The 25,122-nt window shown below is 48.0% G+C and overlaps 14 protein-coding genes across 14 annotated transcripts; 7 read left to right on the plus strand and 7 right to left on the minus strand.

Annotated features, from left to right (window-relative positions):
• Nucleotides 1-280: 280 nt before the first annotated feature.
• Nucleotides 281-1,042, minus strand: PHATRDRAFT_9576 (predicted protein; the record flags this gene model as incomplete). The annotated part of the gene is made up of 1 exon (XM_002177398.1): nt 281-1,042. A coding segment is annotated over one exon (762 nt), but the record flags the coding sequence as incomplete, so codon positions are not given.
• An 821-nt stretch (nt 1,043-1,863) lies between these two features.
• PHATRDRAFT_32255 (predicted protein) lies at nt 1,864-2,748 on the plus strand (the record flags this gene model as incomplete). Its single annotated transcript, XM_002176862.1, has 1 exon — nt 1,864-2,748. The coding sequence occupies one exon, from the start codon at nt 1,864-1,866 to the stop codon at nt 2,746-2,748; it is 885 nt and encodes a 294-aa protein (XP_002176898.1).
• Nucleotides 2,749-3,608: 860 nt separating this feature from the next.
• PHATRDRAFT_43109 (predicted protein) lies at nt 3,609-4,900 on the minus strand. Its single transcript, XM_002177399.1, has 2 exons — nt 4,028-4,900; nt 3,609-3,880 (listed from the first exon to the last, which is right to left on the minus strand). Exon 1 carries the CDS (start codon nt 4,815-4,817, stop codon nt 4,050-4,052), a length of 768 nt encoding a protein of 255 aa, XP_002177435.1. The 5' UTR covers nt 4,818-4,900; the 3' UTR covers nt 3,609-3,880; nt 4,028-4,049.
• A 286-nt stretch (nt 4,901-5,186) lies between these two features.
• PHATRDRAFT_43110 (predicted protein) lies at nt 5,187-6,774 on the plus strand. The gene has a single exon (XM_002176863.1). The coding sequence runs from the start codon at nt 5,240-5,242 to the stop codon at nt 6,446-6,448; it is 1,209 nt and encodes a 402-aa protein (XP_002176899.1). The 5' UTR covers nt 5,187-5,239; the 3' UTR covers nt 6,449-6,774.
• Nucleotides 6,775-7,173: 399 nt separating this feature from the next.
• Nucleotides 7,174-7,614, minus strand: PHATRDRAFT_6025 (predicted protein; the record flags this gene model as incomplete). Its single annotated transcript, XM_002177400.1, has 1 exon — nt 7,174-7,614. A coding segment is annotated over one exon (441 nt), but the record flags the coding sequence as incomplete, so codon positions are not given.
• A 1,010-nt stretch (nt 7,615-8,624) lies between these two features.
• Nucleotides 8,625-10,885, plus strand: PHATRDRAFT_43112 (predicted protein; the record flags this gene model as incomplete). The annotated part of the gene is made up of 1 exon (XM_002176864.1): nt 8,625-10,885. The coding sequence occupies exon 1, from the start codon at nt 8,759-8,761 to the stop codon at nt 10,883-10,885; it is 2,127 nt and encodes a 708-aa protein (XP_002176900.1). The 5' UTR covers nt 8,625-8,758.
• Nucleotides 10,886-11,282: 397 nt separating this feature from the next.
• PHATRDRAFT_32260 (predicted protein) lies at nt 11,283-11,957 on the minus strand (the record flags this gene model as incomplete). Its single annotated transcript, XM_002177401.1, has 1 exon — nt 11,283-11,957. The coding sequence occupies one exon, from the start codon at nt 11,955-11,957 to the stop codon at nt 11,283-11,285; it is 675 nt and encodes a 224-aa protein (XP_002177437.1).
• Nucleotides 11,958-12,425: 468 nt separating this feature from the next.
• PHATRDRAFT_32261 (predicted protein) lies at nt 12,426-13,322 on the plus strand (the record flags this gene model as incomplete). Its single annotated transcript, XM_002176865.1, has 1 exon — nt 12,426-13,322. One exon carries the CDS (start codon nt 12,426-12,428, stop codon nt 13,320-13,322), a length of 897 nt encoding a protein of 298 aa, XP_002176901.1.
• Nucleotides 13,323-13,369: 47 nt separating this feature from the next.
• On the minus strand, nt 13,370-14,806 carry PHATRDRAFT_8821 (predicted protein; the record flags this gene model as incomplete). The annotated part of the gene is made up of 1 exon (XM_002177402.1): nt 13,370-14,806. A coding segment is annotated over one exon (1,437 nt), but the record flags the coding sequence as incomplete, so codon positions are not given.
• Nucleotides 14,807-15,592: 786 nt separating this feature from the next.
• On the plus strand, nt 15,593-18,206 carry PHATRDRAFT_43115 (predicted protein; the record flags this gene model as incomplete). Its single annotated transcript, XM_002176866.1, has 1 exon — nt 15,593-18,206. The coding sequence occupies exon 1, from the start codon at nt 15,999-16,001 to the stop codon at nt 18,204-18,206; it is 2,208 nt and encodes a 735-aa protein (XP_002176902.1). The 5' UTR covers nt 15,593-15,998.
• Nucleotides 18,207-18,241: 35 nt separating this feature from the next.
• PHATRDRAFT_43116 (predicted protein) lies at nt 18,242-20,786 on the minus strand. Its single transcript, XM_002177403.1, has 4 exons — nt 20,164-20,786; nt 19,849-20,090; nt 18,722-19,790; nt 18,242-18,645 (listed from the first exon to the last, which is right to left on the minus strand). The coding sequence occupies exons 1-4, from the start codon at nt 20,693-20,695 to the stop codon at nt 18,308-18,310; spliced, it is 2,181 nt and encodes a 726-aa protein (XP_002177439.1). The 5' UTR covers nt 20,696-20,786; the 3' UTR covers nt 18,242-18,307.
• Nucleotides 20,787-21,231: 445 nt separating this feature from the next.
• On the plus strand, nt 21,232-22,602 carry PHATRDRAFT_43117 (predicted protein; the record flags this gene model as incomplete). The annotated part of the gene is made up of 1 exon (XM_002176867.1): nt 21,232-22,602. The coding sequence occupies one exon, from the start codon at nt 21,232-21,234 to the stop codon at nt 22,600-22,602; it is 1,371 nt and encodes a 456-aa protein (XP_002176903.1).
• Nucleotides 22,603-23,204: 602 nt separating this feature from the next.
• PHATRDRAFT_51454 (lipoate-protein ligase) lies at nt 23,205-23,847 on the minus strand (the record flags this gene model as incomplete). Its single annotated transcript, XM_002177404.1, has 2 exons — nt 23,205-23,607; nt 23,779-23,847. Coding segments are annotated over 2 exons (472 nt in total), but the record flags the coding sequence as incomplete, so codon positions are not given.
• Nucleotides 23,848-24,551: 704 nt separating this feature from the next.
• On the plus strand, nt 24,552-24,761 carry PHATRDRAFT_9409 (predicted protein; the record flags this gene model as incomplete). The annotated part of the gene is made up of 1 exon (XM_002176868.1): nt 24,552-24,761. A coding segment is annotated over one exon (210 nt), but the record flags the coding sequence as incomplete, so codon positions are not given.
• Between the last annotated feature and the right edge of the window lie 361 nt (nt 24,762-25,122).

Here is a 25,122-nt window from a genome sequence, read left to right on the forward strand (position 1 = left end):
AGAGCAGACACAGTGTGTCCAATCAAGCCATAAGTCAGGCTATGCCATCGCTATATCATCTAGCGACGATCGTATTGCAACCAGTGGAGTCGGAAGCACTGTAGACATTTTGGAGGAGGGGACTCAGCGAACATTCCAATTGACAGCAATGTGACTTTTAGTTTGCACTACTCCCATCTAAGTAAACGATGATTTACTCACTACCATTCGACGCCGTTGACGCAGTGCTCAAGTCACGATGCATCATAGTTCCCTTGCGTACCGTATGGTTGTTGCCGTACCCGAACAGTTCATTCGTGTACTTACTCTCGTCGATTCTCCCATCAGATTTGGTAAATTTGGCTTTGGCCAGAGCAAAGTAGGTTGCCATGGTAAGCATGCAATCACTTCCAGCTTGATGTTCCGCACCCAGTCGTTGACAACTAAGATCATCTGCCAGCCGTTGGAGTCCGCCAAAAAAGTTGCCGTCCAGAATACTCGTCATGTATTTGATATCGTAAATTGTAGGAAAGTAAATCTTGAGCAGCTCAAAGAATGTTTTTTCGTCTGCTGGTAAATCTTGTGTTGTCAGAAGCTTTAGGAGATATCCATAATCATATCCAGAATGAAAAGACACCCACTTGACGCGATCGTCCAACACTAAGCCCGAAACCATCAGTAGTTCTCCAAACAATCTGGGATTGATACCTCGCGTAGCATGATCTTCAAACGAAATTCCGGACTTAACCAAAAGATCAATCGAGTCTTGCGCAAACATATCGTCTTCCAGGCTAAATTGGAAATTAAACTGCCAGCAAGGGCATCCAGGTGCAAAGTTTCCGTTCGCATCGGCGAACGATAGTCCGAGCTGAATGATTTTCAGTAGATCCACGTTTACTTTCAGAGATTTGTAATGATAGTCTGGCGAAAACGTTTCCGTGATTGGCTTTGCAACAACACCCGGAAACTCAGTGTCCATTGCAACGTAAGGATATTTCTCGATCACTTCCCGTATAATTGCCATCTCTTCCTCTACATTTTCCGCCCACACATTTCGAATTTCAAGCACCTGCTCATTGTAGGTAAAGGTATACTTAGAAACAGCGTTAGAATTTGGATTTTCTGTAGCACTGCGATAGGGCGAACCAGAACGAGGACGACTCGGAGTGCCGGTAAGTTGCCTATTGATACGTGGACTGAAGATGGGCGACTGCGTCGACAGCTTTGTCGACGAGAAGGGCCCCACCATTGCCATGTTGCAATCCTGCTTCAGCTCCTACTGTTTCTTGAAGCGGTAGGCACCCTTACTAGAACGAAGCGACGGCATATAGACAAACCAGAGGTCGTTGTCAGTTCGCAATTTATATTCGGAAATGGCAGAACTGCAAGAGTGGGTTCAGAGGTAGAACGAAAAGAGTAAAAAAATCTCATCGAGGTCGTTTCGCACAGCACGCACCAAGCTACGCTGCAAACCAGCTGATAGAGAAGCAGCAGGAATCGTAGTCAACTTACATTACGGTTACTGTTACGCAAAGAGCCCTAATTTTCATCCGCTTACTGTTTGTTCGCTGTGAAAGAAGTCACTAATGTGACAAAGGGCAGGGTTCGAAACTGATGGCGAGCAGACACAGGCAGTGTTACAGTTAGTTCGGAATAAGACATCCGCCAGCGACGACGTCTGCCTCGCCAAAACAAGTAAATCCTGCCTGCACTATGCAAAAAACCGCTCGAGACAAACAGACGTGCTCCAAGTCCGTATCAACAAAAATGGCTGAGGCCTGGAGATCTCAAAGTCAGTCATTAAGTAATGCTCGACAAGCGCTCACCGTCATAAAACCCAACCACAGCCCAGCCCAGGTATATAGTCTCCCAGTGATAGCAACGATGGCTGAAATGACTGACGAGCAGCTGAAAGAACTAGTCCATGCTCTGGTTCTGAACGTTGATTTGAAAACAACCGGTCTAAATAAGTTCATCAAACTGCTTTCGAAAGAAGTTGGCTATGATCTCAAGGCAAAGAAATCTTATATAAAGCAAGCCTTAACCGATGCTATCAACGCCATGGAAACGGAAGAAGAATCGGAGGAAAGCGACAGTGATGTGCCAGTTCTCAAACCAAAACGGAAAGGAGGTGGTGGCCTTTCTGCGAAAAAGGAGATCAGCGACGCCTTGGCAAATTTCTTAGGAAAAGGAAAAGAAATGGCTCGTACCGACATTGTCAAAAGTCTCTGGGAGTACATTCGCGAGCACAACCTACAAAATCCCGAAAACAAAAAAGAAATTATACTCGACGACGCCATGCGCGATGTTTTCGGCTGCGATCGCTTTACAATGTTTACAATGAACAAATACATTGGAGCGCATGTCAGCCCTTTCAAGGCCGTAGATTTGAATACAAATTCGACACCTTCCAAGCCTCGGAAACGAAAGGTCTCTACCAAGGCATCCGGGGAGAAAAAGAAGCGCCAACCTGGTACACAACCACCCTATCGGCTTTCTGCCGAGCTGGCCGAGATTACTGGTGAAGCAATATTACCGCGACCCCAAGTCGTTTCAAAAATCTGGGAATACATCAAAGCCAACGAGCTGCAAAATCCGAGCGACAAACGTGAGATACTTTGTGACGAGAAACTGCGAGCTGTTATGAAGAAACCCAAGGTAACAATGTTCAACATGAACAAGTATATTTCGCCGCACATTTTGGAACGTGTCGAAAGAGTCGTTCCCAATGATGTTGGAGTTGATAGCGAAGCAAGCAGTGATGTATGATAAAGTTAAAATTGCCGTCAGACTATAGAAAAGAATTGAGCTAGGCAACGATTGCTTTTTTCATTCTTCAATTGCAGTTTATACTACTTCTTTTTTGTAAGATATGATACCGCTCATCCATAAGCTTCCGAAATCGACGCTTCCCACTTACAACAGGTTTCACCTTGCACTCACCGCCGACGATATCCATTTGCCTAACTTTCCTTCGAAGAGACTTTCGCACAGCGTCGTCTCTCCACTTTTCGTTGTCAACGTAGTCTCGGATATTCCAAATTACCACAGTATCTCCTTGATACAGAAATCCGGTCTCACGAAATCGTCCAGGCTTTAATAGCTTTGAACGTTTTTCTCTCGCCATCCTCTGTACATCCGTCGTTCCCGCTAAAATCTGTTCTTTTATTTGCAATTGTTCTCTGGTGCGATTGTGTCTCGCACATGTACTTTCTTCGCAACAATTTATGCAACGTCCAGCCACACACCCTTTAGTTCCAGGTTTTTTACCACAATTACGGCATTTTGCAATCGTTAACAGTCCAGCTGCGAATTCTGATACAGTGGGAGAAAGCATGTCGCGGCTCATAGTCTGGGTCACTGTTATCTGTAAGACGACCGATACCTTTTGTTTGCAGACATGCACTTTTTGCAGACTCGAGGGGTACTGACAGTGAGGGCAATGCAAATCACAGTCAGTATTGTCACAGTTGGAGATGGTTTTTGTTTGACTAGAAACACGGTCCGTCTGCCCATCTGCTCCGACGCCGTCACTCATAAAAAGATAGCCGCCACTATCACAGAAGGGCACCTGACCAGGCGCATAATTTGATTCACATTTACAGTTAGATCTGTCATCTTGACTCATTGGAAAGTTAACTTTTGAGAAGGCCTTTTACTGTTGATTAAATCTAAGGTATAGAGCCCTGACGCCTACTCTAGGGAGGACATGACATCTGGTTGAAGCGGCTCTTTCGATCGACAGCAGACGAGGCTACCCATTCCGTATTCCTTATTTAAATGAAGAAGAGTGTAGTTCACTTGATTGGCACAGCCCTGTGGTTCGTACTCGCATGGATCGCTCCTTCATGCTCGTGAGTATGCAGAGTGCAAATTAGAACCCCGGTAGATTTAATGTGTCCTCAGCAAACGAATCAGTTGCCATATTTGCCGATGACGTCTCCTAGCATCAGCATGTGATGAGAAATGTGTGATTGCAGTTGTCATACTAGCACGCATGACAGCTCACGACCAAGACATGCCATGACGGCCGGCCCAACAAACTTACTTGCGGTAATTCTCATTAATCCTCATTCACCGACACTGCTCTCGCTTTTTTGCTGCTCAACTAGCCATGCAGGTAAATTTGACAATCCTCGTCCTCTACCTCCCGCAAAGCTGCGCTTGATATGTTGGTCCGCAATCTTGGCGACGTCTCCAGAAGTCGTCAGCGCCCGGCGTTCTCGTTCAAGTTGTTCGCATAATCGCTTTTGCGCTTCCATGGTTTCCAGACGTTCTCTTTCCAGTCGTTCTCGTTCACGAGACATAGATTTGTGATCCCAGTACTGCAGCAAATCGTTCGGTACCATAGGATCATACGGGTCTTCGGTGGCCTTTTCATGCAGGTTTCGCAGTTCCTCAGACTCCGCACAGAGGACTGGACTGACACTTTCCTCCGATTCAAATTGGTCGGCTGCCAATTTCGATGAGGCCTTGATTTCCATCGATGGATCATCGTGTTCTCGCAAATTTGGCTTGAAGAAAGTCGTAATGATGGGTGCCGAAGACAATTTCGTTTGTGCGACGTCGACAGTTGCTCTCGGAGGATTCAGTAGCGGCTCAGTGCTGGGTTTGCTGTTGACATCGCCACGTCGCCGCCCTCGTGCCACCGTAGGTACAAAGTTCATGTATGCTGCTGCCACTCCTTGATTGTGCTCCCCATTTAGAACTGAAGGCGCACATGCTGTATCGGGACACAGAGACGGACTGTGATCCGAGATACCCGAGTGGGTATGACTACTCGCATCGTTCCTGGATTTTTTCGCCGCGGGTAAATCGCCGAACAGGCCTCCGTACATTTGTCAGCTTTTTCTTCAATACATATGCTATGCTTGTTCTAATGCCTACCTATTCACAGCCAGAAGATGCAGTCTACTTCTCCTGACTGCCGTCTCGCAACCAAAAGACTCCGTTTGTGAACATTTCTTTCAATTACATAACATTACTGCCTAATTCTGACTGTGAAACCCCTTCATCGTTCTCCGGGTTTTCAAGACTTTCGTCATTCACAGTCACTGTCAAACCTGAAACCCTCTAACAGTCAGTTTCAGTTTGTCCGGGTTTCAGCGTTCACAGTCAATATCCTTCACAAACACAATTTAGCAGTAACAAGTAAGGGTTCCACGAAGGCCGACGAAAATAGCGACAACATAGTAAGATTCGTGATGTTCATTTTTTATCATCTCGGCAACATTCATATTCAGAAGACTTATTCAATGGCATGGAAAATGACAAAAGCGGTCCAGCGAATCTGGCCAGCACGACAGCACCAGAATCCGAAGGCCTGGTCTTCCTTACCCTTGGCGATGGAGACTTCTCGTTTTCGCTTGATTTCGCGAAATGGCTGGCAACCAACAAAACTTTTGGGGATCAAAACGGGTCTTTGCAATTAATCGCTACGGTAATTGACTCTCTCGAAGAAATAAAGCAAAAATACAAGAATGCTTCGTTTCTGCTAAAAAAATTGGAAAAATTTTGTGAACTTTCTCGTTTGACGGCTACGACCTGTTTCAACGTAAACGCTGTTGATGCTTACGACCAGAATGCAAATGCACTTAAAGGGTTCGGGGGCGCTGATCGAGTAATCTTCAATCACCCCCATCTTGGAACAGAAAGCGCCACCCTTCATTTTCATTTTCTATGCCATCTATTTCATACCGTCAAAGAAACTTGGATGAAATCTGGAGGCCTATTCCATTTGACTTTGGCGGCTGGGCAGTATTCAAGGTGGAAGTGTGAACAGGCGGCAGAGCGACATGGCATGGTGGTTTTAGATCGCTGCGATTTCCAACCACCTCATGTCTCCGAACCCTACTACCACTTCCGTAGACATCAAAGTGGCAAGAGCTTTGCGAATCGGACTGCCGGTAAAAGTGAAACAATAACGTATGCAAGACGATATGACAGAGAAAAATTATGTGCATCCTCCTGGCAACCCTGCTGGTACGACGAGAGTATCAAAAAAATTGAAAGAACTGAGATGAAATGTCCCCATTGCGATAAAATGTTTTTAGAAGAAAGGTCGGTCAAGAATCATGTCATGGCCAAGCATCCGCACGATAAGAAACGAAGACGAGATGGAGCTGTTTTTTCCTGCCTCCAGTGCGAACCTTGTCGGATTTTCGAGAACCAGAGAGCGCTAGACGATCACACACAAGCAAAGCACCAGGCTGTGCATTTGGATTTGCTTCCGGACTGGTCAAACATTACGAAGGACACCTCTACGTGTGATACGCAAACCTCTTGCGAGATTTGCGACATGGTGTTAGATCCAAAACTCGACTCCTCCGCCCACCACATTCAAGTGTTCACGCCAGTAAATCTTGCCCAGGCAATAAGATTGGCAGAGCGCTTTAAATGCGTTTATTGCTGCAAAAGCTTTCAAGAACAGCGCGCGCTTCGGCAGCATGAGAATTTTTGCCGAGACTAGCCGTAAAGCAATGTTTGGTATGGTGCAGGTCTTCCATCTTCCCTAGATTATTATTCAACAAATTATGGAAACACTATGATGGAGAGAGAAAAGGCGTGAAGGCGAAATTAAAAAAGATACTCAAAGGAGGCAAATGGTACATGTAAACCTTCAATAATGCAACATCAATCGCTTGTTGGATCTCCACCGCCTTGCTCTGATGAAAAATCAAATTGTGCTTCTCCTGAGGTTGAATATAAGTTCGGGCTTTCGCCGAATTCTGGCGCAGAATGGGAAGAATAGGGATTTGAAGTATTCAGGGGAGTTGGCTGCTGATCATGCGCTTGATATCCTATGAAGGAAGAGCTTAGCTGTTGTGCGGATGTTGGGCCGTATCCAGCGGTTGGTTGATATGGTATTCCTGATGGTCCCAACACTATAGGCTGCTTGCCATTTGTTGGAAATGAGTAAGGGCCTGGAGGATATGTCGCTGAAAAATACAAGAATTGAGTTTCAGCCGTTATGAACAAGTTGAAACACGTACAGTAAGACTTACAGTATCCATAACCTGGTCCTTGATACATGTACGATGCAGGGGCTTGATGGTGTCCGTAATCCCCATACGGCACACCAACATGCGGATCAGGTTGCATTTGTCCCATAGTTGCAATGTGCTCAGCATGGGCGTTCCTCTGTGCTGTTTGCTTCGCTTCATAATCTTTCCGCCATTCAGCGATCGCAACCTTGTACTTCTCCCGTTCGGCTTTTTCCTTGTCCACGTGTGGTTTGCGCTGTTCTTCAGAAGCACTGCGCCACATTTCCCCCAAAAGACGTGATACTTCAGTATTCTTTATTTCTGGATGCTTTTTTTTTAAGTCGGAACGTCGTCCAAGGGAAAAGTAAAGGAAAGCCGACATGGGCCGTTTGGGAGCCGACGGGTCTTTCTTAGCACGTTTCCAAGGTACCTGCCACGGGCCAGTATAAGATGCCTTCTCCACCATGTACCGTTGTTTGTCCTTTATTGCGACATCGTCCCAATGAGTGCGTTCCTCTGTGGGTAAATGTTTCCACATTTCAGCTGACCGCTTCGAGATAGCTGTCACTGTGGCCTTCTCCCCAAGTTCTTCCTTGATCTCGTTCTGTTTCGCCATAAAGAAACAAATGTAGCTACTTTTGAACCTTTTCGGAGCCTGCGGGGCTTTTCTCAACGCATTAATATCACGTTTTTTCTTTCCCTTTTTAGCCGGCTGACTTTCATCGAACAAATCATCGACACCAAGTTCGCCATCCTCGTTTAGCTGTATAGCTGCCTGTGCCGAAGAAAATATGTACCATTACGTGAGTGATAAATTCACGTGACTGAAAACAGAGATTTTGCTGCGTTGTTTCCCCTTTCCTGTTGACATCAGGTGATCCAAGAATTGTATCCAAAGCAAGCGAAAACGCCAACGAGGGAGAGAAGATGAAGACGGACACGCATGATAGTCACAGAGTAAATGCGCTCGCGTCGGGTGAACGCGACGAGTGCCAAGCTACGCTTTCCGATTTCAACTGCTGTTGTGCTGCGTACGACCTGACATCTCACACACTCAGAGCCACTCAAAGGTCAATGCATCTGCAACAAATTCGTAGTTTTTTGCAAATCTGTTTCTTGCTCATCGGCATTGCGCAACTTACAGGTGACGATTCCATGGAGGTGTGAATTTCCTGAGGGAGCACAACTTCTGGTTTAAGTTTGAAAGTGATGCCCTTGATCTTTACAGTTAGCTACTTCAGCCGATTGAATGCCAGAAATAGTGCTGGAGATGGCTAAAACCTTCGTCAGCAGCAAACTCGCGTCCCTCACTCTTGGAAATCAATGTGAGTCTAATCGGTGATAGTAAAAACTAGATGAATGTATGTATCATTCCACGCGAGCCTCTGCGCAGCCACTAAAAATGTCAGTCAATTAACTTACAAACATCCAAACCGCTTAAACTGATTTCATCCATCATGTGCTTGTGGAATTATCGGTAAATTAGACATGCGATACAGATATATTGTATACTTTTAACCGACGCTGAGAGTAGTAGGTAGATCCGAAGCCATGTCTCTCGTCAGCTCTCTCCCTGCTTCCATAAAAGGGTAGGGGTAATTTAAAAATCGCTCGTCGAATGCCGTCGTTTTGCGGTTTCCTGTCAGTAATGTCGAAACGGGAAACGATAAGGCTATGAAAAGAATCGAGAAACCGATATGAAATATATTAGTAGGACCAGGTCAAGCGAATGAAGCTCCTTCGAAAAGATCGAGGCCGTGAAAGGCACCCGCTTTAAATTCGGTTTGGGTTGTTCAATGATGTGCTCGTTTGGCATTGCTTCAGCGTCGATACCGAAGCCGGCCTTGTCGCCTTGGACGACTACCTCCAAGAAGTTCTTGACACAACCTGCACCATGGAACAGTGGGTGTGTCTCGACGAAATTCCCAAGCAAATTACACCGACCCTTTATTCAATTTCAAAGATATCATATAGCTGCATGCTACAAGCAACATATTTGTCGTCAGCGTTTGACCTGCTTCCAACGCTCATTGATTTTTACAAACTGCGGGGGCTTTAAATATTGGCATCTACCTGGTTTCCTCGACGATACCTCAATCGAAGAAAAGGAGGATTGGCTGCAAAACCTACTTCAAGATAAAGAGGATCTGTCTGATACCGAGGCTTACCTAGTTGTTTTACGGTCGTTGGCAACGTCCACCCAACCAGATGCACCAATGAAAGCTGAGCGATGGCTACGACGTTTGGAAGCTCGTTCAGTATCGAATCCGGATGCACCTCAGCCCACCACGGAGTGCTATCAAAGAGTAATCGAAGCTTGGGGTCAAGCCACTAACGAAGACCCAAACCTTTTGATTACCCGCACCCAGCGATGGCTTATGAAGCACCTGCGAAATGACAACATTGATTTGCGACCCGACACTGCCTGCTTCAACTCTTTCCTGGACTTATGTTCGAAAGGTCGCGCTTTGAAACGGGCAAAGGCAACAGACGGAAACCTGGTGAGGGATCACGCTTTAAAAGCAGAACAAACGCTGCGTTTGATGATTTTCAAGAGGAGGAAAGAAGGGGAAGATTCTTCCATGGCCCCAAATGTTGATTCGTTCAATTTTGCTATTCGAGCATGGACGCGTTGTCGTAGAAGTCCTGACATCGCGGACCGATCAATCTCAGTATTGCATTTGCTGGAAAATTATGAAAAAACGTTGGACTCGTCGGTACGTCCCAATGTCAAATCGTATGCCATGGTGATGGATTCCATTGCTGTGGTCGCTAGACTTAAAGTGAAACGATGCCAAAGTATGCCGAAAACCGTGGAAAACCCATCGACTAACGGTTTGAACGAGATCAATTTGCTTCAAGAAGTAGTCTCATATATGAGAAATCAAGCCAGCCTTGGAAAACATCACTTGGCGCCGAACGGAGTCATTTTCAACACTCTTATTTCTTGTTGGAGTTCTTTGGCTAAAATTCATTCTCATGCCCCAAACGAAAGCGAGAAAATACTGCAAAGCATGATACGCATGAAAGACATGGGGGAGAATCACACGGCTCCCGATGCTACATCTTATCTGATGGTGATGCGGACATGGCTTAATTCACAACAGAGTATTCGTGCCGAACGCATATCATGGTGGTTGTCAAAGCAATGGAAGGATTATGACTTCGAGGGCGACGAGGGGCTTCGGCCAAACACTACTACATACAACCTTGTCATGCGCGCCTGGGCGGAAAAGGGAGAGCCAAAGCGTACGGAAGCGCTCCTCGCTGAGCTCATTGGTCATTCAGAAAAAGACCGAGCTGGCAACCTGTTCCCTACATCCGAATCCTACACGCTGGTCATTCGTGCGTGGCTCGTTTTGGCGAATAGGGGTGATAAATCAGGCTTTGAAACAGCTGCTTATTGGTTTTATTGCTTGGAAGCACGCGAGAGAGACGAGAGCGGATTGGTGGCTCCTAGCGAATTTTATACTTTGTTATTGGCTGCCGGTCGAAAGTGTGCCTCTCAGCACCCTGACATTCTCGAAACTGCTGTAAAGATCTTTGATCTGTTACGAGAATCTCACCATCGTGTCGACTGTTTACACTACTCGAGTTTGCTACAGATAGGACTACTAGCCCTTTCGCGAGCAGAACAAAACAAAGTACGACAGGCGTTTATTGATGAAATTTTCAAAAATTGCTGTGAGGACGGTCTCGTCAGTAGCCATTTTCTACAGGCTCTCGCGAACGGCCCCGTCTACTACGATGGTTGGACGGTTGAGGAAAGCCAGCGCACTCTAAAGCGTATCATTCCCTGTTGGCCTCTTCCATATACATGGACGAGAAATATTAGACAAAAAGGCTTCTTCCCGCAGCGACAAGGATTGAGAAGAAGTAACTTTGTTTGCTCACCGCACGGAAAGGACCCATACAAGACCTAAAGAAATATACTTCAACTTTTGCTTTAAAAGATCCAAGGTAAGATCAGTGCACACTATATGTCTCTTCAGTTTCGTCGTTTATTTGGTAGAAAACGAAAAACACTTCATTCAGTATACAGCTGCTACTGTCAAATTATCACCTTGATATTCGGAATCACGGTTCCGGCAGCTTTCCCTTCGCAAAATACAGCAGAGCAAATAGTATTGCAACAAATACTAGCGAGGCACTCGTGGCCTTCTCCAAAGAGGCAAAAATGCTGACAGGAATCACGACACGCAGAACAGTTTGCAAATTCATGGAGTTGACCTTCTTCAACAAGGCGTGTGCCACGTTTGGGTCGTCGATTTTGGCGAGGCCATTGCCGTCTACGTCCCAGAGACCGGCTTGGGCGACGTTTCATAAGCCAGTTTTTGCAGACTCTTTGTACCCCACCGCCAAGAAGATTGGTATCACAGCTAGAAGTCGCAAGACGTGACCACCAAAGTCGCCGTGATCGGCAAATAAGGTTGCCCAGACCACGTAGACAGCGGAGATGCAGGCCAAAACATTCCCCGCTACCTCACGACGCTGCCGTTCTTGCGGTCCAATATTAACCAAATCTTGAGTGGCTTTTTGCCGACGCTGGGCCACCACCTCTGGCGAGACTCGCTCTGAGTCTTCCACGTCGACTGGAATTGGCCCGTACGCCATTCCTTTGCCTTCTTTGATGCCGAAAAGGTCCAGAAAGTCTTGCATCCACGCCAGAGGTCCATCATTCTGAAATAAAGCAAAGTTGCCGCTTGTAGACGATAAGGGAGTACGTTCAGCTTGTTCAATCATTCCTTCATTAGGTTGTGACTTTGCGGATTGCTGGTTTGAAGATTTGATCGTTGCCATCATCGAGTCCGTAGTGACCAGCTCGGCAATATCCTCTATGAGATTGCTTTCATCCTTTGAAGAGCTCTCGAACCGAGCAAGGCCTTGACGAGGGGAAGTGACACCGAAGGCGCGTGGAGTAAAGGCATCGCTTTCTGTTAGACAGACGGTTGTCGTCACCAGCATCAAAGTATAAACGGCAAGATTCAATTTCATTCTTTTCGATGGAATAGACTCAATCTCTCGAGAAAATTTGTTGCCGTAAAAATATAGTATTGCGAGACGCTTCTCGTGGTCCCACGAGAAAACCTCCTGAAGATCGAAATGGAAAAGGGAGTCTGGCCTTCGGTGTTCTTCTAGCGATTGCCATCGTACCATTTGCAGGCAGCGGTTACAGTTACGAGATTCCGAACATCAAAGACTGCGACTGACGCATTGTGGGAATGCGGATCCCGTATGACGTGGACTTCGATTTACTAGCCGGAAGGGCAGGCAGACCGTTTGGACCGAATTCCTTTCCTATTTTGTATAGAGTTGAAGTCAATCCAGCCTCATCGCGATCAAAACAGTCTGTCCCGCATCCGCACGTGGAATGCGAATGAAGAAGAAACCCACCCGACAAACAAAATCCATCACTGTACAGAAACGACGCTTCGCGTTGACTGCGTGTTATTATCAATTACCATGAAGATTCTGACTTTGACACCTTTTCCGTTGCTGTTCTTGTGCAAAATTGCGTTTGATGCCAGACTCTTGACGCATGCCTTTTCTGGAGGTGATCCTGGAGGTATCGGGGCTCGTGGCTCCAAGTCGGCACTGTTTCAGTTCTACACGGAATCGGACCCTTCCGACTACGATGCCGCAGATTTAACGGGTGAAAAGAGTGTGGCCGTCGACGAAAACGAGGCCGATAGTATCATTCGCGACGATCTCAAACGAGAGTTATTGCTCTTGAGCAGTGTCACGAATCGCGGCGAGTACGCCTCACCCGACGAGCAAAACATTATTGTGGATATAGTGGCCCAACTCGAGGCTTTGAATCCGACGGCCGATCCCGCCTCGAACTGCCAAGGTGAATGGGATCTAGCCTTGTCTTCGACGCAATTCTTTCGTTCCAGCCCATTCTTCCAGTCAATTCGTGTGGCCATGGGTGAAAATAACAAAGCTATGGCGGAAAACGCGTTCGACATTCACGACCGCGCAACGACCGCCTCGCGCGTGGGACGAGTGCGACAAACTATTTCCGACACGAAGCTGTTGTCCGAAGTGGAGCTGGAAGTTGGACTCTTACCAGGCTTTCCAATACGTGTCAAGGGAACTGTGATCACATCCGCAACGTTGGACGTTGTTTCACCGGAAACTTGGGAGACTCGTATTATTGAAACACACGTTAAGGGTTCCAACATCCCTATCATCAACGAGTTTCTCGACGATGCTCGCTTCGAAATCCCCGTTAGCAATATCTACAATACCTTACAAGGGCAAGTTCCGGTCGTTCCAATGAAGACATTTTACTTGGATGAAGGTGTCCGCATAACGAGGGATATCGACGACAACATATTCGTCTTTACGCGAGCCTAGAGTTATAACTTTTCGTATCTATGACATGCCATTGCGTTACACATAATTCATTTCAAATCAGGCATAAGCTTCCGCAAGGCACTGTTAGGATTCGCTTTGAGATCCGCCATTTGTCCCGCTTCAACAATCGTTCCTTCGTCCAGCACCAGCACCATATCAGCGTGCTGCAAATTCTTGATATGATGGGTAATTAACAACAAACCCCGACCATTATCGTTGGCTTGACGACAGGCCACAATGGCGTCGGCGACGGCAGATTCGCCTTCGGCATCCAACGATGATGCTGGTTCGTCCATAACCAAGACGACTGGCTCTGAAAGCAGCGCTCGGGCCAGGGCCAGTCGTTGACGTTCCCCACCTGACAACTTACTACCGTTGAGACCTACTACGAAATGAACGCCACCTTCCAGTTTGGAAACAAACTCGTCGCAGTTCGCCAGTGTCAAGGCCCTGCGGACCTTGTCTTCGGTTGCGTCGACTTGAGAATACCGTACGTTTTCCAAAACGGACATGTTGAACAGCGCTGTGGATTGGGGTACAAGTTGAACGAGGCTCTTTTTGCTTTCCTTATTCACCGTTCGGTAATCTCTTCCATCCGATAGTTCAATACACCCCGACTGCGGCTGATACAAACCAGCGAGCAGACTCGAAATGGTCGACTTGCCACTCCCATTTCTACCGACCAATGCGACCACCTTTCCGCGTGTCAGTTCGAACGAAATACTGTGCAATACTCGACTACCGGTTGACTGATAGGTAAAACTGACGTTACGCAGGGCGATCGATTCGATCTGGCTCACATCCACCGCAACACATTCAACCGTGGTGTCTTGTGCAGTGGCGTTCGACACCGAATCATTTGTCGCGTCTATATCGGTCAATTGGTAGTATCGTTCCGCCGACACCATGGACTGTGTCAATTCATTGGCGGCCCGGACAATGCCACTGGTACCCAATCCGAGGAGGAACGAATACGTTGCAAAAGAGGTAAGCTGTCCGGAGGTCATACGTCCTTGCGCAACGGACTGTCCGCCGACGTTGACGACAGCGAGGAGGGCGCCAGAGGAGGCCGCAAACAAGAATCCCATAAAAGCTCCACTTTGGATCGATGCGGCACGGGCCAATCGTAGGGACTCGTCCTGCATTTCTTCGTAGTGGTGCACCTCGTCGAGTTCACGGTTGGATATTTTAACGACATGTATGTGCGTCAAGCGCTCTTCAACGAAACTTGCCGTTGTAGTTGCCATTTCCCGTTGTCGCTGCGTCAGAGACTTGATGGATTTGCGGAGCAAGGTCGCGGCGGCGCCGACGAGAGGAATCACCGACAAACTGACCCCAAAGAGAGCAGGATTCAGTGTGACCATGTGATAGGTACTGAACAAGACAGAAGAACAAGAGCGTATCAGATTAGCCAGTGTCGTGGTGCGTGACTTGGCCATTGTTTCCACATCTTCGTCAAGAATATTGCCAATCGCTCCGGGAGAAACTCCCTTAATTTCAGGCACGGGTATATTTTGTTGAGCCGTGTCTTTCTCCTTGGCTTCTTCCGTAGCGCTATCGTGGACAGTCCCCATCTGAAACCACTCCAGATCTTTAAGAATCAGGAGTGAGCGAAAGGCCCGTTTGCGGAGTCTCGCAGCAATACTTTCTTCGGCTCGTTGCAGCGTTGTGGTACGAATGAAACTCGCCACACCGCCCCCGAGGACTACCAGAGCGAGCGAGGGACCCAGCGAAGCGGTCAGTGACGCAGTGCTCCCTTTGGTACCGTCTGTTCCGGTAGACTTTTGATCAATCAGCTTGCCAATGAGACGAGGCAAAGCTTGATTCGACAGAGACGACGCCAACATGGCAAAGGTCCCCAGCAGCAAGGGACCAATTTCGGTCATCGTTTCGGCTCGCAAGCGAGCTACAATTGCCTTGCGTCGCTCCTTCCTGTGCTTATCGTCACCCATTTTTGCTCTCGAGTACCGGATCTAATCACGCCAACGAGAAACGGGAAGATTCTTGCTCGTCCTATGACACCATGGTTGTTGGGCCTTCGCATAGCAGAGGATGATGGACCCGTCACAGTCAGCTCTGACTGTGACGGGAAGGAGAACGCTCACATAAACTGGTGGCAGACTGACGATCTTTGAAACCGGCGACGACCAAACGGTCCACAATCCATAGTGATAATTAGCGCAATCGTTGTCTGTGTCTTACAATTAATATGCGACATACACTGTCGTCATAGTCTTTGCCCGTCACACATTCACATTTTTCGATGCCTACATTTTTGGGATTCGTTCGGCAATGGCAGGTGATTTCTCTACCACTTCCTGAGAGACGTTTCAATTTAAAGTCAATCTTTCTTGGGAGACGGAAAGCACAACCAAGTCTACGTGTGACACATCAACACTAAGCTAGGCTTGCTCCGGTTTAACAGTGTCCCGAAGTCATTGCTCCGCTGTTTTGCCTCGTCGAGAGTGTGTGTGGCAGTGGCGAGGAATTGTCGACCGTGAGTGCATTCGCGAGGTTTGTGCAGTTACGGCGTGCGCGTCGAACGACGAATGCGTGCTATCCATCACACCCAAACTACCTAGATTCCCAACCTATTCCACCCAGCCAACTCGCAGAGTGAACTATTTTAGACAAGCTCTCGTCTGATATCGCAACCGAACGAATAGGAATCGTAGCATGGTGCGAACGAATCGTGAGCGACCGCAGGATTTGTTAAATTTCCACTTTCCCGTGTCTCCGTCCCAAGGCGTGCCTGACTCTCGGCCTGTCCATTCCGCCGGACGTGGTCGATCTGCATCGTCGAGGGGTGGGAGCGGTCGCCACCACCAACCCAGCAACAGTCGAATACCGCACCAAAATTCTGCGTCACACTATCGACGTACCAAAGAAGACCGCGCTTCGGCACGTAAGAAGGCGGCCTCCAACATGTTCTATCTCCATTCCTCACCCGATCACGCTTTTGTCCTCACGAGAAAACCAGCAAAACAAGCCCAGTCCTACACCTTTTTGGGTTCCGATCAGGCCGTATCCTGGGAATCGGTACGCATCGTCAAATATCTTTCCACTGTCGAAAAGCAGCAGGATGAACGCTGTCCTATTTGTTTGGATACCTTTGCCTGCCCCCGCATTACCAAATGCGGACACATCTTTTGCCTCCCCTGCATCCTCCATCACGTACAGGCATTTGCCCAAGCACAACCCTACGCCGCACACGGACCCCGATGTCCTTGTTGCGCCATCGCCCTGCACGTTCCGGATCTGCGACCGGTTCAGTTCGAGTGCGTCACGACACCCGCCGTGCATCATACCATCAGACTCGTCAAATTACACCGTGTCGCACACTCCGGTTGCCCGGCACCCTTTTTGCCCCGACCTGACATGCCCCGGCGATCGGCACCACATGCCGCCCCGTGTCAAGTCGACGCCGATGCCTCGTACTGTCGTTTCAACTATGTCGATCCGGAAACCTACCGTGTTTTGCTCGAGTACAATCTGCAAGAATTGGCGGAACATGTCTTGTCGGGTACGCACGTAGATATCGCCGAGCGCAACTGTCAACAAATGGCTAGGAATCATGTTCAAAAAGAACGACAGATAGCGGCCGAAGAAGTTCTAGAAGAGTTGGCCCTGATGGAACGCTTTCAAGTTCCATCTGCGGGCATTTACCAACCGCAACCTAAGCAACTGCTATGGAAAACTTACGAGCAGATTGTGACTAAATTGAAGGAGGATACGACGCATTGCCCCTTAACTGACAAGATTGAGTCAGCCGCTGGTCTTTCGGCCATGGCTGCGCTGAAGTTGAGTGAGCCATACACTTCATCATCGACCATTGGCAAGGAAATTGGTCGTTTTCGCAGCAATTCAGTGGCCTCTTCAATCGGCAACTCAGTCGCAGTGGAAGGTCGATCACGAGCCAGTTCTACGATTTCTCACGATGATACCCTTAGCACGAATGGACCGCCTACTCAAGACAAAAAAAGAAAAGAAAAGAAGACCAGTCCAGTGGAGTCGAGCATGTTCCTAGATACCGATGAGAGTGCGTTTTATCAAGCAACAGACGGAACACTCTGTTTTCTTTCTGGATTCAATATGAAATGTTTGCGGAAGGAGTTTTCCCCGAATATACCCGAAACGGATATACTGGAATCTAATGCCTCATCCCAGGATCGGCACAAAGTCATGCCATTGCCGGATGCTGTGGAGGGATCCATAGTGGAAATTGAGCGAGTTCACTTGTCACCCGAATCGCGCCAACGTCTAAGGTTTTTATCGCATTTGCCACTCTACGCTGATATTCTGTTTGTTGAGATCAATTTGGGTTCTTTATTGAGTAGCAATACTAAAAATGAGTTCAAGAAGGATTTCAGTAAGCGGAAACAGATCCGGTTAAGCCGAATCAATGCCGAAAGAAAAGAGGACGAACGAATACGAAGGATTGAAGATGCTCGTATACTGGAATTGAAATCCAGAATTCAATGTATCGATCCCCACGACGACTTTTTCCGGTCTACGCAGGACGCCGACGCCATAGCTGAGGTCTTGCGTGGCGACGATTTCGGCCCAGCCCTCGGTGACAGCCCCCCGGCGACAGCAGCTGCAAGCCCTCTCGGTCATGATCCAAGTATAAGTTTTTCAGCAATCACACGAACTGGAGGCGCGTTTCCAGCCTTCGCATCCAATGATACAAACTTTCCTTCACTCAGCACGAGCCCGGCGGCTCAACGAGTCCATCATCCAGTCCCAACATCATGGGGTCGCCCCAAGCCCATCGCCGCGCCTCCGCCACAACAAAATGTTTTATCTCCCAAGCCGTCAGGAAGCAAGAAGTCGAGAGGCAAGAAGGTGCTTCTTTTTTCCATGGGTGGTGGGCATGGGTACTGAAAAAATACTGCACAGCATCAAATTATTTAGACTTTTTAAGAACTCATCATTTACTACCGTTTTTGAATAGAAGGAATTCGCTGGTTTGCAAATTTCTGGTGCTAATTGAAGGAATGGGAAGATAGCGCTTTCTTCAACATCTTTCCGCTGAGTAAGCTCGTCACAAAATGGCTTTTCTGGGCGCTATCTACATGAAAGCGAGCAGCCTTCTCGCGTTTTTCCACTCTACCGGCCTCTTTTAACTTATCTGCTTCGTCCCGCGTCATCCCTGATGAATCGTACAGGCGATCAGTGGCGCCTTCCCAAGATAGCATTCGTACAAACTTGTCCGTCAATGGTTCCGGTTTGTTGGTCAGTGCGTACTGTATCTTACGTACGCAGTCATCCATGTCTTCGAACGCCAAACAATTTGGAAAGCAGTAAAAGAACTCATTGGAAGCTTTATGACAGCAGAGAGCATTGGTGAGAAAAGTGCCGCACTCGAGATGCCAAAAAGTTTATATCACAAAACGTACAATGTTTCGGTAAAATCACAAATTTGCCCATAGCCAGCGCCTCCGCTGATGTTGTACACAAAACCTCTGTTATTGACATATTCAGAAAAATCTTATGGTCCGGAATATCTCTGACGACAATATGATCTTCGACACCAAGAAAACGAGCCGGAATTGGCGTTCGGCGCCACTTGAAACGAGAGCGGGCCGGTCCAAACATAAATGAAGGTACATTACTCCTGCTCCGCTTGCTTCCGATTTCGTCGGTTGACTTGTTTTCCGAGTTGCTCTCGCTACCGCCACCAAACGCACCAAATCCGGCCGACATGATCGATTCGATCATTTTCATGGCTGCACTGGCCGTCTCGGCACCGGTACTCAAAGCCTTACCGGACACATCGCCTAGGATATCCAGGGGTGCGTTATCGTCGGCTCCTTCCAAAATGTCCTCTTCTCCACTTATTTCAGAATTGGCTTCATCATCTGACTTGTATTTTTCTTTTCCTGCTAAATTTACATGATGAGCTCTGTTTCTGGTAAGAATCTGTTCTCTAAGTGACTCGCTCTTACCGAAAACGTCGGCAGCTTGCGAGTCATCCATGGAATCGGTAGATTCGATTTGCGACAACGAGTCCGAAGAGTCGTCGCTCCTGTTAGAATTTGATTTGTGCCGCCCAAAGAAACCTCTTTGGATCGCTTTCATGTCGTCACCACCACCGTAAATATCCATTGCAAAATACTCCCCCGCCACTTCATGATAGGCTTCCTGTACTTCGAGCACTTTATCAAAACCCTTGGCCCAGATTAATTTGCCAACAAAGTAAACAGGAGCATGTGGCTTAGTAGTTTCGGACTTTCGTTGGGGAGGTGATAGAAACTCGGAACGAACCCCGTGAACATTGCTGGTGACTTCAATATCTGAATCTAGTGAAGGTAACGTGGCACTCAGGCGAACAAGGCGGTGACAGTAGGCTCGCACCACCAAGGAACTGAGCGCGTCCAACGCAGGTGCCGTCACGAAAGAAGTTCCCATTCCATATTGACGAATGTAGGCACCGTAGTTTGTGTGGAGCTGCAACAAAAAGAAAACCTGTTAGTTAAGTATAAATGTGGTGCTTGGTGTATGTATACTCCGCAACACAACTCACCACCCCAACCACATGTTTGAATTTGTGAGCCCAGCCAAGTCGGTCCACGTCCTGGTTTTCTTCGTTCTTTCCCACTTTTGTTGGTAATCGGAACCAGTTCAAATGCTCTGGCTCTTCTAGAATGGCCACGTCTGCTTCTTTCTTAGGTATTAGGCTACAGATATCTTCCACTGGAAAGATGGAGCCAAATCCGTCGTGATACCGTCCTCTCCAAAACATGATGCGTAAATTCTGTTCCTCCTCTTGACGAGTCACGAAACAGCATAGTGAGAGACACGAACATAGAAAGGACTTGCCGGGGCAATCCGTACGTACCTTCGCACTTGCAACGTTCCCGACAGTACTCTCGAATCCATTGCTCTTGGGCTTGCTTGCCCCCATCGTCAAAACACAAGGCATCTCCGTATAACTTTTTCCGGGATTTGATGTCTTCCAGCCAAGGAATTACCAAAGTGATACTATGCTTGGGACGTCCCCGCGTCAAATATAGGGCTCGCATTAAGGGATTAAGCGAAGTTCCCGTCCTCCACGGCATGGCGGCAGTCGTAACGACCCATATCTTACGATTCGTATCCGACAAGTCGGATTCGCTGGTAAGGTTCCGGTCTTGTTCGGCTCGCGCTACATCAATCGGTTCTCCTTGATCATTGACGTGCTGTTTTTCCAAAAGCACCACATCTTCGGAAGTTTTCGTGAGACGGGGTTGGACTTCCACCGCAGCAATGGGCGTCGCCACCTGGTCGTCCACGATCTCATCGTTGCGGTGATCGTCGTCAGCCCGGATTGGATCGGCGACTCGTATACCGGATTCCAACTCTTCCACTGCGTTAGCCTTTGCAGTACTCATGGTAAAGGAACGTCGATCGTGAATGCAAAGTAGGTTCTGCGCAAAGGAAGCAATGGTAGAATGAATTGGAACGTGAGACGCACAACCTCTCCCCACGGAAAAATGGAACGTTTCGAAGGAGATGGAAATGTCTCTGGTTGACTGTCCGTGTCGAGTTGTCCCAACGGATTGCCTTTTTCGTGTGTCACATGGAAAACAATGCGCAACTCCGTGACGATGCCGTCAAAAGTACCTATAAGTCACTCATTTCGTCACACTTGGTATTGACTTTGAATTTACAGTGAAACACAATCAAGTGCGACAACAAAGCCGACATGTATGTCGTCACTTGTAGCGTATAATAAATATACGACAGACACACACCCACTGGAGATTTCCGAAAATGAACCCGACCGTCCAAACTTTTCTTCTTTTTGGACATCATGAACGAAAAGCTCGAACCTCAGATGATTGTACGCATTCCCAGCATGACGTTAGCACTCTATCGTATCGGACAGTGAAAATCGCTCCCGAGTCCTCTTCCGCAGCAAATACACATGTCTCTACCGTCCCGCGTAGTGCGGAAAGTGCGACGGAACGACGCCGATGGTTCCCCCGCTGCCCACGAAAGCATTCTTACCGTCACCGCCATTCCAAACGATGGCCAACCATCCGACGAAACAGCCTGGATTGTTTCCGTCGCAAACAGTCACGCAGTGTATCAATCCACCTTTACACAAGGGGAAATCGGCAGGGAAGTTCAGGCGAAAGAAGAAGATGGTGCGGTGAACGCCTGGTTGTCGTATTTAGCTGGAGCCGGACAAACGGATCAGACAGAGCTGACTGTGAGCGAGACTCAAAATGCCAGCGAGATCAAGATGAACGAAACTGCAGATGGATTGTCGATTCAGATACTACAGAGCAGCAAGTCCGGTCTGATACGGAAGTTGTGGGGAGGAACTTTGGAGAAAAACCACACTCGTTCTGCTTTTGACGTATCCTTGACTTTGGTTGATGTGGTATCTGAAGAACAAGCTCGGTGCGCCACCCTCCAACGAAAGCTGGAACGGATGCAAAGTGGTTTGTATGGATGGAAAGATACGGCACAAAAGCTCGAAGGGGAATGGGATCACGAGAAAAATGAGCTTTTGGGGAACTTTCTTACCCTCTACAACGAAAAGCACAACCAGGTGAAAGACCTGCAACGCCGAATTGATGAGCTTGCATCTGAGGTGGAAAAAGCTCGAGCGGCAGCTGGGTCCAGTGGCGGGAGCTCGAATACGCGGTTGGGAGGCGTCATCGACGATCAAGATTGCGAGCAGTACAATTCCGCCAGACTGGCCAATTCGGCAGTGGGTCGCAAGACAACCGCCAAACGGAAACGAACCATATCAGCTCCTGCCAAGAAAAAGCCAACCCCAGTAACCACGCTTTCAAGCCGACGAACAAAGCATCGCACGGGAGCTATTAAATACTACGATAGTGATCTACAATCAAATGACACCAAACAAAGCATTGCACAAAAGCAACCAGAGAACAGCGAAAGGTTGACCGTTCCCGACTCGAATAAAGAATTAGCGCAGCAGAAAGACGACAATCAGCTTCCAAACACAAAGAAACCTAAGCGCAAGGACTCGTGGAGTTCAAGTTCCGATGAGAGCAAAGCTCAAAAGCATGTTGTCGAAAGACCTGCTGCGAATGCAAAGGTAGGAAGAGAAGACATGTCTTCTTCGGACAAATCCTATACAGCCAATAAACCTGCCGCGAGTCGCTCAAATATCAGTCCGACAAGCAAAGCTAGCAGATCGGTCCCCGGCCCTTCGACTGATACACTTATCGACCCAGGGTTTCGGTCGAGCCTTGAGGCTCAGCTAGCGGCAATGCGGGCGGAGGAGGAGGACGACGACGAAAGTGCCCAGCGGGAGTAGTACATCGGTACAAGAAATCATGTTTTGCCGACATTTTCTGACCATGAGCAATAGATTTTGGCAATACAATGTTTCCACTTAAGAAAGCTTGAACACCTTTGCCACATTGCACCGACATGAAGCACACATATTCCGGTGCAGTCCGGACTTTTCCATTGGTACTCGACTCATCCTTGTTAAGAATGGAACCGTCTCGTCTGACCGTAAGGACACAACTGAAATAGACGCACTGTTCTGTCTGCATCGGGAAATTAATCAAAGATAAGAGATGGATCTAGAAAACGACCATAAACACGCCTGCATCGACGCGGTGCAGAGGCCGTAATAGAGAACTCTCATCTTTATCTAGAGCTCCAAATATGTACGAGACGACACTAGGTCCTTGTGGAATTGAATGAGGAGCGACGTAGAGTGCCTGTTGGTATACCATACGGTTCTTAAGATTTCCATTCACAACGACTGAAGGCAAGTTGATCATGGTGCATTATCTTATATGATATCTGCTCCAGGCTCCAAGTGGATCTCAAAAACAGATTGCAGCTTTGCAAGTACTTCCGTTCCAACGTCTTTTACAGACGGTAGCTTTGTCTCGCCTCGCTCCATCAAAATTTGAGCAATGCTCGTTACGCCGCGCCCATCAATGCCACAAGGCAAAATGATGGACGTGTCAAAATAAGTCAAATCTGGACATATATTGAGGGCGAAGCCGTGAGTCGTGATCCATCGACTGGAGGACAAACCAACGGCACAAACTTTTCGATGATCTACCCAAACGCCAGTATTCATTTCGTCTCTGACACCATCGATCCCATACGCTTGCAAAGTCTGAATGACGACTTCTTCCACCTTGCGCAGGAACCAGTGCAAGTCTTGTTGAAACGGTTCCCGCGTCAAATCGATTAAAGGGTACACAACCAACTGACCGGGCCCATGAAACGTGACCTCCCCGCCGCGTTCTACTCGATAAACGGGTACTCCATTAGGGGCTAGCACCGGAGACGCGGTCTGCGACAACGCGTGGATCGCTTCCCGGGCATCATTAACGTGACAATTTTGCAAGTGCTGTTCGTTCAAAACAGACCGATCCATGGAGAGGCGAGCCGAGCCCGGTCCCCGGTTTCTACGAGCAAGCTTGCTTTTCGCCTCGCACTCTGAGTTCTCCTGCTGCAAAAAGACTAAATGATTCTCATCCGCGCCGCGCCCTAAAGTGTAGACAGGGGCATGCTCAAAAAGCAGTACCGTGTCGCAATCATTCGTCTCTTGTGAAAATTCTTGATCCTGGTGCGCATTCCTTCGTTTAGCTAAGCGCTGGTTGAGTAAGTAGGATTGCCATGCCCATCCTCGAGCGTACTCCATACATCCTCCAGACAGGGCGCTGTGTACCAGTGTCGGTAACGACTGCCCTGTGCGCGGAGCGGTCAAGCCAATATTGTCGTCAACGATACATTGGGTCGAAGCGGAAAGCGACTGGCACGGAAACGATTTAAAACGCAACGTTCGAGTCCCCACAGCATTCAGAGCTCGAGAACGAATCATCAAGGTTCCGGGGCGCACTTTGTCAACAATGCCCCGCAGACTTTTCCGAATGCAATAATGCAGGATTGAGCTTATTCCTCAAGAGAGTATTTCGCGATGATCACAATCAGTAGGCGTGGAGGTCCCTTTGGTAAGGTTGTTTGCTGTGCTCACACAACAATACATAAGTATAAAATCTAGGCATGATAATCAGCCAATAAAAAGCTCCCTGTCGTTTTGTTTTCTTACAATAACGGTACCACGCGACGTCGCTTTGTGAGCTGGTGTAACAAAAAGAGCATTCCCACAAAAGAGAAGTTTTTTTTTTGCGAGACATATGCCGATACGCAAATAATGCAAGCAACAACCACAAAGAGGTGTATAGAATTAGCAATGGGCGTATCCGAATAAATGTTACAGAAAGACGACTGACCATGGGAGGCTGTCATTACACAACCTTAGGAGTTACCAAAAATTCGAGCACGGAAGACATTAAGGCGGCTTTCCGGAAGCTATCGAAAGAAACGCATCCGGATGTGGCCGGTCCCAAGGCAAATCCGGAGCGCTTTCGGCAAATTTCTGAGGCGGCATCGGTCCTGTCCAGTTCGAAAACGCGACAAATCTACGATCTCAAAATGGAGGGGGCGGGACGATTCGGTGCCGGCATCCGACACGAAGAAGCGTTTGCAGGAAAGCTGTACGAACAATTCGGCAAAGGATACAGGCAACAACGACCTACCTCGCATACGCAAGTATTTGTATCGACTCTTTTCCGCCCGCGGAATCTACTTTTCGGGACCGTCGCGGTTCTAGTTACTGCGAAGGCATCATCGTACATGATAGGGGAGGGCGGTAATAGGCCAGTGTCTGAGGGAGAGCAAATGGTACAGGCCTGGAGGAATCCACGGACTCAGCAGTGGGAAACCCCAGCACCCTGGGATCCAACCTATCGGCAAATGAAACCGGTACTAGAACTCGTGCCACGAGAACAAGTTAAATCGCGGA

This window comes from Phaeodactylum tricornutum, chromosome 1 (genome assembly GCF_000150955.2).
Source record: "Phaeodactylum tricornutum CCAP 1055/1 chromosome 1, whole genome shotgun sequence".
NCBI lineage: Eukaryota > Bacillariophyta > Bacillariophyceae > Surirellales > Neidiaceae > Phaeodactylum > Phaeodactylum tricornutum.